This window comes from Leucoraja erinacea, chromosome 5 (genome assembly GCF_028641065.1).
Source record: "Leucoraja erinacea ecotype New England chromosome 5, Leri_hhj_1, whole genome shotgun sequence".
Classification (NCBI taxonomy): domain Eukaryota; kingdom Metazoa; phylum Chordata; class Chondrichthyes; order Rajiformes; family Rajidae; genus Leucoraja; species Leucoraja erinaceus.
This window is the reverse complement of record NC_073381.1, coordinates 83,315,920-83,329,393: the sequence shown is the minus strand read 5'-3', so window position 1 is coordinate 83,329,393 and position 13,474 is coordinate 83,315,920. Positions and strand designations below refer to the sequence as shown.

The following is a 13,474-nucleotide window of genomic DNA, read 5'->3' as shown; positions in this document are numbered from 1 at the left end:
TCCACTTTGTGCCCATCTTCCAGTCTAACTCCCAGGCCCGTAACATTCAATGCCTATTTGATTCAAGTGCTCATTCAGTCACCACTTAAATGCTGTCAGTGATGCTGTTTCCACCACTCTCTCCAGCAATGCATTCCAAGTGGCCAGCAATCTCTGGGTGAAACTTCTTGGCCCATTCCCATCATTAGTTCTCTATACCTGCTGTATGTTTCCTTTTTTCTCTTTTATCCCTTGATACTCAGGGTTCCCTGCACTTGTTATCCTTAACTTTCACCCTTACAGGGGACATGACGGTACTCAACTCTTACTATTTCTTCTTCAAATGCTTCCCAACTATGTCAATGTACTTTCTTACAAGTAGATTCTGTAGGTCCAACATCTACAATGAGGTAGGTTGGAAGATCAGGATTACACCCTGGCTTATGTGAGGACCATTCAGTAGGCCGATGACAATGGGGAAGTAACTATTTCTGAATCTGGTAGTACGTGCTTTCTTTCAAGTTTTTGTATCTTCTGCATGGCAGGAGAGGGGGAAAGAACAAATGACCGAGGTGAGAATGTGCCTGGATTATGTTGGCTGCATGAAGTGTAAATGGAGACGCTGGTCTGTCTGATTATAGAAACATAGAAACTAGGTGCAGGAGTAGGCCATTCGGCCCTTCGAGCCTGCACCGCCATTCAATATGATCATGGCTGATCATCCAACTCAGTATCCCGCACCTGCCTTCTCTCGATACCCCCTGATCCCTTTAGCCACAAGGGCCACATCGAACTCCCTCTAAAATATAGCCAATTAACTGGCCTCAACTACCCTCTGTGGCAGAGAGTTCCAGAGATTCACCACTCTCTGTGTGAAAAAAGTTCTTCTCATCTTGGTTTTAAAGAATTTCCCCCTTATCCTTAAGCTGTGACCCCTTGTCCTGGACTTCCCTAACATCGGGAACAATCTTCCTGCATCTAGCCTGTCCAACCCCTTAAGAATTTTGTAAGTTTCTATAAGATCCCCTCTCAATCTCCGAAATTCTAGAGAGTATAAACCAAGTCTATCCAGTCTTTCTTCATAAGACAGTCCTGACATCCCAGGAATCAGTCTGGTGAACTGTCTCTGCACTCCCTCTATGGCAATAATGTCCTTCCTCAGATTTGGAGACCAAAACTGTACGCAATACTCCAGGTGTGGTCTCACCAAGACCCTGTACACCTGCAGTAGAACCTCCCTGCTCCTATACTCAAATTCTTTTGCAATGAAAGCTAACATACCATTCGCTTTCTTTACTGCCTGCTGCACCTGCATGCCTACCTTCAATGACTGGTGTACCATGACACCCAGGTCTCGCTGCATCTCCCCCTTTCCCAATCGGCCACCATTTAGATAATAGTCTGCTTTCCCGTTTTTGCCACCAAAATGGATAACCTCACATTTATCCACATTATACTGCATCTGCACATTTGCCCACTCACCCAGCCTATCCAAGTCACCTTGCAGTCTCCTAGCATCCTCCTCACAGCTAACACTGCCCCCCAGCTTAGTGTCATCCGCAAACTTGGAGATATTGCCTTCAATTCCCTCATCCAGATCATTAATATATATTGTAAATAGCTGGGGTCCCAGCACTGAGCCTTGCGGGTACCCCACTAGTCACTGCCTGCCATTGTGAAAAGGACCCGTTTACTCCTACTCTTTGCTTCCTGTTGCCAGCCAGTTCTCTATCCACATCAATACTGAACCCCCAATGCTGTGTACTTTAAGTTTGTATACTAATCTCTTATGTGGGACCTTGTCGAAAGCCTTCTGGAAGACCAGATACACCACATCCACTGGTTCTCCCCTATCCACGCTATTAGTTACATCCTCGAAAAATTCTATAAGATTCGTCAGACATGATTTACCTTTCGTAAATCCATGCTGACTTTGTCCAATGATTTCACCACTTTCCAAATGTGCTGCTATCCCATCTTTAATAACTGACTCTAGCAGTTTCCCCACTACCGATGTTAGACTAACTGGTCTGTAATTCCCCATTTCTCTCTCCCTCCCTTCTTAAAAAGTGGGGTTACGTTTGCTACCCGCATTGTCTGGGCTACATCCACAACTCTGTGCTATTTCTTGTGCGAGGCAGTGATGTTCCCAAATCAGGCTACGATGCAACTTGATAGTAAGATTTCTATGGTGCATCCATTGAGATTGGTAAGAGTTGTTGGAGGCATGCTAAACGTTCTTACTCTCTAGAGGAAGTAGTGGTGTTGGTGTGCTCTTTTGGCCGTGGCTTCAATGTGGTTGGTTCAGGACAGATTGTTGGTGATATTTACGCCTAGGAAATTGAAGCTCTTGACCATCTCCATTTCAGGACCATTGATGCTGAATGTGGTGCATACTTTACCTTGCTTCCTGAAGTCAATAACTAGCACCTTTCTCTTGCTAACATTAAGGAGCAGGTTGTTTTCTTGACACCATGTTACTCGACTCTCTATCTCTTTCCTCTACTCCATCTCATAATTGTTTGAGATCCGGCCCATGACATTGCTGTCATCTGCAAACATATAAATGGAGTTAGAGCAGAATTTGGCTACACGGTCGAGGCATATAATAAGGTGCTGAGAATACATGGGCCACTGATGTTGAGAATCATTGTGGATGGTGTATTGTTGCCTTTCCTCACTGACTGTAGTCAGAAAGGCAAGGATCCAGTGGCAGGGCAGGGTGTTGACTCCAAGGTCCAGGAGTTTGGAGATTAATTTTGTTAAGATTATGTTGTTGAAGGCAGAGCGATACTCAATAAAGAAGAGCCTGGCGTAGGTGTGTGTCCCTGTTATCAAGATATTCCAGAGATGAGCGTAGGGCCACAGAGATGGTGTCTGGTGTGGACCTGTTGCGAGGGGTGGAGAATCGTTTTTAGTGGAATTAAGGTTATTTGGGAGGCTGGCATTAAAATGCACCATGACCAGCCTCTCAAAACACTTCCTGATGGTGGATGTCGGAGCCACTGGACGTTAGGACACGCTACCTTACTTTCCTTTGGCACCGGGGATGATAGTGATCTTCTCAACACCGGTGCTAACCTCAGAATAGAGCTGTACGAGGGTAAAGATGTCTGTGAATATGTCTGCCAGCTGGTTCGCGAAGATTCTGAGGATATGTTTGGGGACTGCATACGGGCCAGTTTCTTTTTCGGGGTATATGCTCAGAAAAAAACAATCTCACATCTGCTACATTTAATTCACTTAGCATTATAGCCTATTTTTAGCTTAGTTTAATTTATTATTGTCATGTTTACCGAAGTACAGTGGGAAGCTTTTATTTGCAAGCTCTACAACATTTGGTGCAAGGATTTAACATTGAAATCCCCAAAATGTCTGAATGAAATAGTTCAAAAATCTTCATAGAAGGTCGATAGAAGGACAAGACCACACTCTGTTCCTGAATCTAGCGGTATTTTCTTTATCAAACCTCTGTACCTCCTGCCCGCTGGGAGATGGGAGAAGAGGAAATGACTGGGTGAGACTGGTCATTGATTATGCTGGTGGCCTTGCCTAGGCAGCGTGAAGTGTAGATAAAGTCAATGGAATGGAGGTTGGTTTGTGTGATGGTCTAACACCAGGATGGGAGAGCGTTATGGCTGTTACTTCACTGAGATGGGAGCACAGTACCTTTACACTGGATGGGAAAACACTGCGCTTGTTACACTGGAATGGGGAAACACTGTGCCTGTTACACTGGGATGGGGAAACACAATGGTGATCAACTTACAGTATTTGCAGAGCTCAGCGACTGATTGGGGTTTAGGTTGGAAATCTGAATGATTTTCATCCTGGGTTAGGATTGACTGATACGTTGTGTTATCAGTCACTATGTTGTGAAAAGGAATGCTCAGAGAGTCAATTATTGTAACAGGAGATCACAACTGCTTCAGTAGCATAAAGTAAAGTACCGCGCCTGATATACAGTCATTAAGATGCACTGTGACTGAAACAGTTGGAGACGAAAGTAGGCGAGGCATGACCAGATATGCATGTGGGCTGCGACATTGACCTCTTCAGAAATCATATCTTACTGCTTTCCTATAAGCATGTTGACGCAACGGCCTTTTGAACTGGCTTTTCCTTGTGTGAAATAGTTACATCTTCAAAAAATTCCAGAAGATTAGTCAAGTATAATTTCCCCTTCGTAAATCCATGCTGACTCGGACCGATTCTGTTACTGCTATCCAAATGTTCGGCTATCTCATCTTTTATAATTGACGCCAGCATCTTCCCCACCACCGATGTCAGGCTAACTGGTCTATAATCCCCTGTTTTCTCTCTCCCTCCTTTCTTACAAAGTGGGATAACATTAGCTACCCTCCAATCCACAGGAACTGATCCTGAGTCTATAGAACATTGGAAAATTATCACCAATGCATCCACGATTTCTAGAGCCACTTCCTTAAGCACCCTGGGATGCAGACCATCAGGCCCTGGGGATTTATCAGCCTTCAGTCCCATCAGTCTACCAAACACAATTCCCTGCCTAATGTGGATTTCCTTCAGTTCCTCCATCACCCCAGATCCTCTGGCCACTACTATATCAGGAAGATTGTTTGTGTCCTCCTTAGTGAAGACAGATCCAAAGTACCTGTTCAACTCATCTGCCATTTCCTTGTTCCCCATAATAAATTCACCTTTTTCAGTCTTCAAGGGTTCAACTTTGATCTTAACTATTTTTTTCCTCTTCACATACCTAAGGAAGCTTTTACTATCCTCCTTTATATTCTTGGCTAGCTTACCTTCAGACTTCATCTTTTCTCCACATATTGTCTTTTTAGTTATCTTCTGTTGTTCTTAACCAATCCTCTTGCTTCCCGCTCATCTTTGCTACGTTGTACTTCTTCACTTTAATTTCCATACTGTCCCTGACGTCTCTTTTCAGCCATGGTCGTCCCTTACTCCCCTTAGAATCTTTCTTCTTCCTAGGAATGAACTGATCCTGCACCTTCTGTATTATTCCTAGAAACACCTGTCATTTTTGTTCCACTGTCATCCCTGCTAGTGTATCTTTCCAGTCAACTTTGGCCAGCTCCTCCCTCATGGCCCCATAGTCCCCTTTATTCAACTGCAAAACTGACACCTCCGATCTACCCTTCTCCTTCTCCAATTGTAGATTAAACCTGACCATGTTATGGTCACTACCTCCTAATGGCTCATTGGGGTCCAGTACAAACCTGATTTTCCCAGTCTACCTGCATGTTGAAATCTCCCATAACAACCACAGCATTACTTTTACTACATGCCAATTTTAACTCCTGATTCAACTTGTGTCCTATGTCCAGGCTACTATGTCCAGGTTTGGGGGCCTGTAGATTAGTCCCATTAGGGTCTTTTTACCCTTAAGCACCTGTCCCACCAGCATGCGATTGCATGCGTCTAGCGCGACCAAACATGGTTGCTTGAGGATTATGGCCTCGCGGGTCCGGTCCCACTTCGATCAGCGGAGGCGCATGGAGCTGTGCGGGGCTGGTCCCGACATCGTGCGGGGCTCCAAAAATCTTGCACTGTCCGAAAATCCCGCGCGACAACGGCCTGTTGGCCCGCAGCCGCATTGAGGCCGTATGCAATGTCTCGACGTCGGACGCAGCGTCTTGACGTCGTATGCAGCGTATTGACGGCGTACGCCTAGCATGTGGCGTTGCACGATGATGTCACCACCCAGTGTCGCACGACGTCCAAATTCAGTCGGCCCGCCTCCTGCCCAACTGATTGGTGAGTTTAACGTAAATTACGTCATGCGCGAACTTTGCACGTACTTACCGCGCACTTACCGCGTACTTCCGTTTGGTCGCGCTAGACGCATGCAATCGCATGCTGGTGGGACAGTCCCTTTACAATACCTTAGTTCTATCCATACTGACTCCACATTTCCTGTTTCAATGTCACCCCTTGCAAGGGACTGAATTTTATTACTCACCAACAGGGCAACCCCATCCCCTCTGCCCACCTGTCTGTCTTTTCGATAGGAGGTATTCCCTTTAATATTCAGTTCCCAACCCTGGCCCTCTTGCAGCCATGTCTCTGTAATTCCCACAACATCATACTTGCCAGTTTCTAAGTGAGCCTCAAGCTCGTCCACTTTATTCCTTATATATCTCGCATTCATATACAACACTTTGACCTCCGTATTCACTTCTCCCCTCGAACCGCTCGCAATTGGCCCTGACCTTACCCTCTTATCCATTCTCGAGCTTACCTTCCCTTTAATTTGAGAATCCTTTGTAATTTTCCCTGCAGCCTCTTCCCCTTCAACTCCATCTTTATACTCCCAATATGTCAATCCATCCCCCCCACTATTTAGTTTAAACCCACAGATGTAGCCCTAGCATAACTGCCTGCCAGAATGTCGGTCCCCCTCCAGTTAAGGTGTAACCCGTCCCTTTTGTACAGGTCACCCCTACCACAGAAGAGATCACAGTGGTCTATAAATCTAAATCCTTGCTCCCTGCTCCAGCCCCAGCCACATTCAGATCCCCTATCTCCCTGTTCCTGTCCTCACTAGCACGAGGTACTGGAAGCAATGCAGAGATAACCACCCTAGAAGTCCGGCATGTCAGTCTTCTTCCCAACTCTCTGAACTCATGTTGGAGAACCTCCTTCCTCTTCTTCTCGATGTCGTTTGTGCCCACATGCACAACTACTGCCGGCTGTTCACCTTCTCTTTCTCTCGAGGATGTTCGGAATTCGGCTTGTGACATCCTGAACCCTGGCACCATGGATGCAACAGACCATCCTCGCATCTCATCTGCCGCCACAGAATCTCCTGGCCTCTCCTCGGACAATGATTGCAATAATGCAACAGCATTTTTTTTTAAAGTAACACACTCCAGCAGCTGGAAATCTGAAACAAAACAAATTGCTTGAAATGAAAACAGAAAACACTTAAAATATCTGGCATGTCAGGCAGCATCTGTGGAAAAAGGATCAGAGTTATCAATTTCAATTGGAAAAAAAAGAAAGCAAGAAGGGCGGGAACAATAGGGAATATACTGTATATGATAGGGTGCACATGAAGACAGACTGTAATGCAGTGGTTTGAACTGAAACACGGCAGTAAAGACTTGTTAATCACAGCTGATCTGTCTGCGGAGACTGTGCAGAAAGGCTAGAGATAGGATAAATAGTGCTGGAAATGGAAAAAAAACACAGCAGTTGTGCAATTTTTTAATAAAGATGAGAAAACTTTGAATTCCTTACAGGTCAGGCAATGTGCAAAGTGAAGAAAAACTAAGAATATAGGAGGTATGAATCATAAGTTTGCAGATGACACAACTTAGTGAAGTCATGGACAATGATGAAGGTTATCTAAAGATGCAGTGGGACATAGATCAACTGGAAAGTTGGCAAAGCAGTGGCAGATAGACTTAAATCCAAACAAATGTGAGGTAACACTCTTTGGGAGGTCAAATGCTGGTAGAACATAAACAGCAAATGGCAGGACTGTATATGTACAAAGAGACCTCCGGGTGTAAATCCATAGCTCGTTGAAAGTTGTGACACAGGTGATGAAGATAATGGAAAGGGGCATTTTGTACACTTCTCTTCACAGGCCAAGGCATTGTGTATATTAGTTGGGACATCGTATACAACTATACAAAACATTGGCTACTTAGAATATTGTGTACATTTCTGGTTACTACACAACAGGAAGGATGTGGTAGGAATGGCAGAGTGCCGTAGAGATTCACCGGAAGATTGGTTGGAATGGAGGGCTGTAGTTATAATGAGCGATTGGATAGACTACCAAAAACAACGTCTGGAGAAACTCAGCGGGTCAGGCAGCGTCTATGGAGAGAAATGGACAGATGGCATTTCAGGTCAGGAACCCTTCAGACCAATCGGGACTTTGATTAATCCCACTGCAACAAAGTAGGGCTAAAAGGTGACCCTTGAGGGGATTATAAAATGACAAGGGGCATAGATAGTTTGACTTTGTTTTCCAAGGACAGGGGAGTCTAGAACTAGAGGCCACAGGTTCAAGGTGAGAATGGAAAAATGTGAGGAGATTCATTGGGTGCATTTATCACACAGGGTAGTGGTCATTTAGAAAGAGCTGCGAGAGGAGGGGGTAGGGCCATACAATTACTATGTTTAAAAGGCATTTGGACAGGCACCTGTATAGGAAAAGTGTAGATCAGATTGGAAATGGGATGACTAATAAAGAATGAATTTTAAGTAAGAAGAAATATTAGGTAAAAAGAAAAGTTATTTAGAATTATGATTATTATCTACCATCTCACCCAAACAGCATGAATTATTTGTCAGAAACTATTATGATTTGTAATTGTGCTCTTTCATCTCGCCAGGTGATCTAGATTACTATTGGTTGGATCCCGTTACGTGGCATGGCAGCGAGACCTCGCCAATCAGCTCGGTAAGTTCACATTGGATTTTTACTCTTCATAACACTGTGTTTTTGTGATTCACATTCCCAATATAATTAATATTATTTAAAGAGTACTTGATAAAATGGCTGTCATTTAATAACAAGACCCTGTAATGTCACTTGCATTGAAAAGGTGTAACTACTGTAAATATCTTGTCTCCCACAAAACTACTCAAATAGTAGGTTGTGATAATGCCAAGTCTTCCCTTAGATGTAACATGTGGATGATAAAATTGGTGGAACATGTTCCAAGATGAACCTGGAACCAGAACTACCTATGGATAAATCCTAACAGAAAGTGAGAGGCCTGTCTGTGTCATCTCACCGAAGCACAACATCAGCTGTGAGGACAGAGCATTCATTGTGTGTACATGCCTATAGGTGCCTAGCTAAACAACAGCACTATTTTAACTTGTTAACAAGTAAGAACTCAAAGAGGCTGGCGATAATTCTGTAAGGAACATCGTGAAAGCAAACTTTAAGGTGATAGAGGCATGAGAAATGAGCACAGGATCAAACCAATTGGCATCACTTCATGAAGAAGAGCACACGCATTTTAAAGGCAGCCATTATCCCTCAGGCAGAAAAACAGTGAAAGGAAACAAGATCTAAACTGAGATCTGTCCCACATTAACCTCTGTCTGTGAATGGAAACATGATCTGTTGATTTCCCCCACAGATGTCACCTGACCTGCTGAGTACTCCAGCACTTTGTGTCTCCTGTCTCTGTCCTTGAACCAGTGTTATATTCCTGGTGATATATTTTCCCTACTCATTGTAAACCAATGTTTGTGTGATTCTTTACCAAACGTTTAACATAAAAGCTGTGTCCATAATCATGTTCAGACAGCGTAGGCAACTGAACCCAATTATTTGCCTCAGTGTTTGGGTTGTTAGCCTGGGAGATGTTACTTCACTTATCATTCCAGCCAATTTGGAGGATACTTCAGAGATAGTGTTTTTGTGCTATTTTTCCAGTAACTTGAAGTACCTGCAGTGAAGCCTTTTAATCAAATGTAATCAAATCAGGTCTCAGAGCCTTTAAATCAAATATTTATGTATGTTATCCCAGTCAATGTCATACCTACATTGATACATTTAAAATCCTAGCTTTCAGTCGGATTACTCCTTAGGATGCATAAGAATGTGATTCCCTTCCCCTGAGAGTATGTAAAAAAATGAGAGGCATAGATGGGGTCTTTTTCCAGGGTGGAGATGCCAAGATGCATGGAACTCCAAATGCTGGGTCAGGCAGCATCCCTGTAACACATGGTTTTAAGTCAGAACCTTCTTCAGACTGATTGTGGTGGGTAGAGTGGGAGAAAGCTGGAAGAGAGGTGGGGGCTGGACAAAGCTTGGCAAGTAATGGGTCGATAGAAAGAAAGGGATTGTTGTCGGCAGCTGGTTGGCCAAAGGCCAGAGATGAAAAGAGAAAAAGTATGGTATGGGAAGAGGTGTGAATTGTGAAGCCAGAGGAAGGAATATAGAAGCAGACATGATAGCAGCATTTATAAACATTTAGGAGAGCAGCAGAAATGACAGAGGACGAGTGGGTCCTCCAGATCTCTCATTGGCAAGAGGAGGAGAACTTACCCAAAGTAGGCACATCCTGAAGAGATTTTGCAGCGGAGCAGTAAAATGGAGCCACACAAGAATGCAGATGCTGGAATCTTTTGTGTAACCATCCTGTGGATTAATTTCACATCTGCAACTGCAATTTTTTTGCTTTCCGAATGACGCATTATTTCTGCAATCAATTCCTCTCAGAGTCTGATACATTTCTGTGAAGTTACCTCTTGTTATGCAAAATTCCAGTGGGTGTACACCCACCTTATACACTCTGTGGCGGACAGCTGTGCTTTGAAGGAAATGTATTATTCTACATATCATTACTAGTGGCTGAATTGATGGTTAGACCCTGAGAGTATCTGACTCCAAACAGCCCAGATTGCACTGGCTGGATGCTCTGAACTTTCCAGGGAAAGTTTGAGAACCACAAGCAAACTATCGAGTCAAGGAGCTACAAAGCATAGGTCCTTCAGCCCAACTTGTCCATGCGGATCATATTGGGATTCTGGTCTAGTCCCATTAGCCCTTATTGACCCTAATCCCTCTAAACCTTCCTGTCCACATATCTGTCCTAATGTCTTTTGAAAGTTGTAATTGTCCCCCCTTTCTAGCATCCTCTGACTTTCCCCTGAATCCTCTGAAGTTCCAGCTTTGAACTATCCCCTAAATGTAAAGGTTGATCCGGAGGTCCCTCTTAAATCTCTCCTCTCTCATCTTAAGCCTATGCTCACTAGTTTTAGAATGCTCCACGCTGGTAAAAAGACCATGAATGTTCACTATCCAGGACCCCTCATGGTCTTGTATACTGCGATAGCTTCACTGCAAGTATCCCGTCTTATAAATTAATCCGTAGCAAAGGTTGGAATTTCTGTATACAGTTAATCATAAAACTGGGAGTAATTACAGTATAAGAAATAGTCTTTAATTCTATGGTTTCCAATTTGCTTATGTAATTCAATCAATGTCATATAATCGGCAGCATCCCGTTACGTGGCAACCGTCCAAAGAAGGAGATCGTCTCATAGGACGTATAATTTTGAACAAGAGAACAAGTATGCCTAAAGAATCTGGAGCTTTACTTGGGTTAAAAGTGAGTCCTTTTCAATTCCGTGCATGCAATTCATTCATTTAAAATAAATCAATTCTGTGCCGTAATCTCTGTACTCTTTAGGCAAGATATATTCCTGCAGATGTGTGCGGGTTACATTAAACTGTTTGCTGTTGTCCCTTGTGAAACAAGGAGTCATCTTGCTCGCTAACTGCTTCTCATTACTAGATGATCCACAGGAGAGGGAGGGCCTTGTGGCCAACTGAGTTTCAGGGCCCCATCTTTTATTTGAACCTAAAAAGAATTTGTAAATAATGTGGCATACACAAAATAGATGAACACTTAGTGGATAATTCAATTCAATTGGACTGAAAAAACATACAGGGATGATTTAGTATTTGTTAAGTTGACTTACTAGATAATTTCCATAACCAGATGATATTAAAAACGTACAAAATGTACCACCTATTTCATAGGAGGCGGATCTGGATTGTCAAGTTATTTCACAATAATCAATGTGGCAAGAGATTTATTTTGGAACAGAATGTTGTTTTTTTATGCAGAAGAAATTTAGCATTAATTTCATAAAATGGGGATATTACTCCTGAAAAATTACCTAATATTCTTTCTTCTTCCCAATTTAACGGCACAAAATCAAAGCAGGGTATCCCGTTCAAAACCGCATCAGATGGCGTACAAATAAATTAATTCATAGGGAGACCTCTTATGATTGTGAATGTCATTAGGAGTACTGACCTGAGCATGAGGTTGATATAATTTACAAAGTCCATGACCCTACAGCATCTATGTGATTACTGGACAATGTTCCCGCAAATAGGTGCAGCTTCTCTTTCATCACATTTAGATAATAATCAGCTGAGAATAATCAGTGAGAATTCATTGGTCAATTTTACCATTCAGGTGGTTGGAGGAAAGTTAACAGAAACTGGAAGACTTGGGGCCTTCATCACCAAAGTGAAAAAAGGCAGTTTAGCTGATGTTGTGGGCCACTTGAGAGCTGGTAAGTAAATGGCAGATAATCTGGTATATTTATGTTGGCTAACAAGGAAACTATTAATGGAGGGTTATAGATTACTCCGATGTTAAGTGCCACATGGTTGGAAATCCGTGATTGGAGACATCGAGAAGCGCCTTGAGTATCTAGAAAGGCGCTATATAAATCCCATCCACTATTATTATTATTATTATCGAGCACAGAAATGGGCCCTTCGGTCCACTATGAACTTGCCAATATCAAATTCATATCTTTACAAATCTTATGTATCAACATTTGGTCTGTAGCCTTCTGTATGTTGACATTTGAAATCCTCATCTAGATTCTACTTAAATGTTGTGAAAGTATCTTCCTTAAGCAGTGTGTTGCAGATTCCTATCACCCTCTGGGTGAACATGTTCTTCCTCAGATCCTCTACATTTCTTGGTCCTTACCATAAACCGATACCCTTTAGTTTCAGATACCTCAGCTAAAGGGATACATTTCTCATCTAACAATTGCCACTCCGAATTTTGTTCCCTCCATCAGCCTCCTCTGCTCCAAGGAAAACAAAGCCAGCCTATAATTATTACTGAAATAGAAACATAGCAAATAGGTGCAGGAGTAGGCCATTTGGCCCTTCGACCCAGCACCGCCATTCAATATGTTCATGGCTGATCATTGTGCGGCACGGTGGTACAGCGGTAGAGGTGCTGCCTTACCACGTTTGCAGTGCTGAGACCCGGGTTTGATCCCGACTACGGGTACTGTCTGTACAGAGTTTGTACGTTCTCCCCATGACCTGCGTGGTTTTTCTCCGAGATCTTCGGTTTCCTCCCACACTCCAAAAACGTAACTGTTTGTAGGTTAATTGGCTTGGTATAAATGTAAATTATGCGTAGTGTGTGTAGGATAGTGTTAATGTGTGGAGCATCGCTGGTCGGTGTGGACTCGGTGGGCCAAAGGGCCTGTTTCTGCGCTGTATCTCTAAACTAAACTAATCTAAACTAAACTAAATCAGTACCCTGTTCCTGCTTTCTCCCCATACCCCTTGATTCCATTAGCCCTAAGAGCTATATCTAACTCTCTCTTGAATCCATCCAGTGAATTGGCCTCCACTCCTTTCTGTGGCAGAGAATTCCACAGATTCACAACTCTCTGCAACAGCCCTGGCAACATCTTAGAAAATATCCTTTGCATCTTCTCAAGTGCAGTCATGTCCTATTTCCATTAACATTTTTGTATTCAACTTGCTGTTTTGTTGAAGGCTCAAGTGCATAATAAAAGTGCTGATGCTCTGTGTCTGTGTGAGTGAATGAGTGACAGTGATACTCAACTCGAGATCAGATCAGAAGAACCCCGCAAATGCTGCACGTGATGGGAATGGTGTCTGTGGGAGTCCAATGCTATGTAAAAAAAAAAATCGAAACCTCTTGGCAAATTGGCAAAAAGA

At 43.2% G+C, this 13,474-nt stretch overlaps 1 protein-coding gene across 8 annotated transcripts in view; it reads left to right on the top strand.

The window, feature by feature from the left end:
• LOC129697485 (regulating synaptic membrane exocytosis protein 1-like) overlaps positions 1–13,474 on the top strand; it is a 384,892-nt gene that overhangs the window by 233,537 nt on the left and 137,881 nt on the right. For all 8 annotated transcript variants that reach the window (XM_055636107.1, XM_055636105.1, XM_055636102.1 and 5 more), the window contains exons 6-8: positions 8,331–8,398; positions 10,959–11,069; positions 11,949–12,048. In XM_055636107.1, coding sequence (XP_055492082.1) covers positions 8,331–8,398; positions 10,959–11,069; positions 11,949–12,048 — 279 coding nt within the window. The remainder of the gene's footprint in view (positions 1–8,330; positions 8,399–10,958; positions 11,070–11,948; positions 12,049–13,474) is intronic.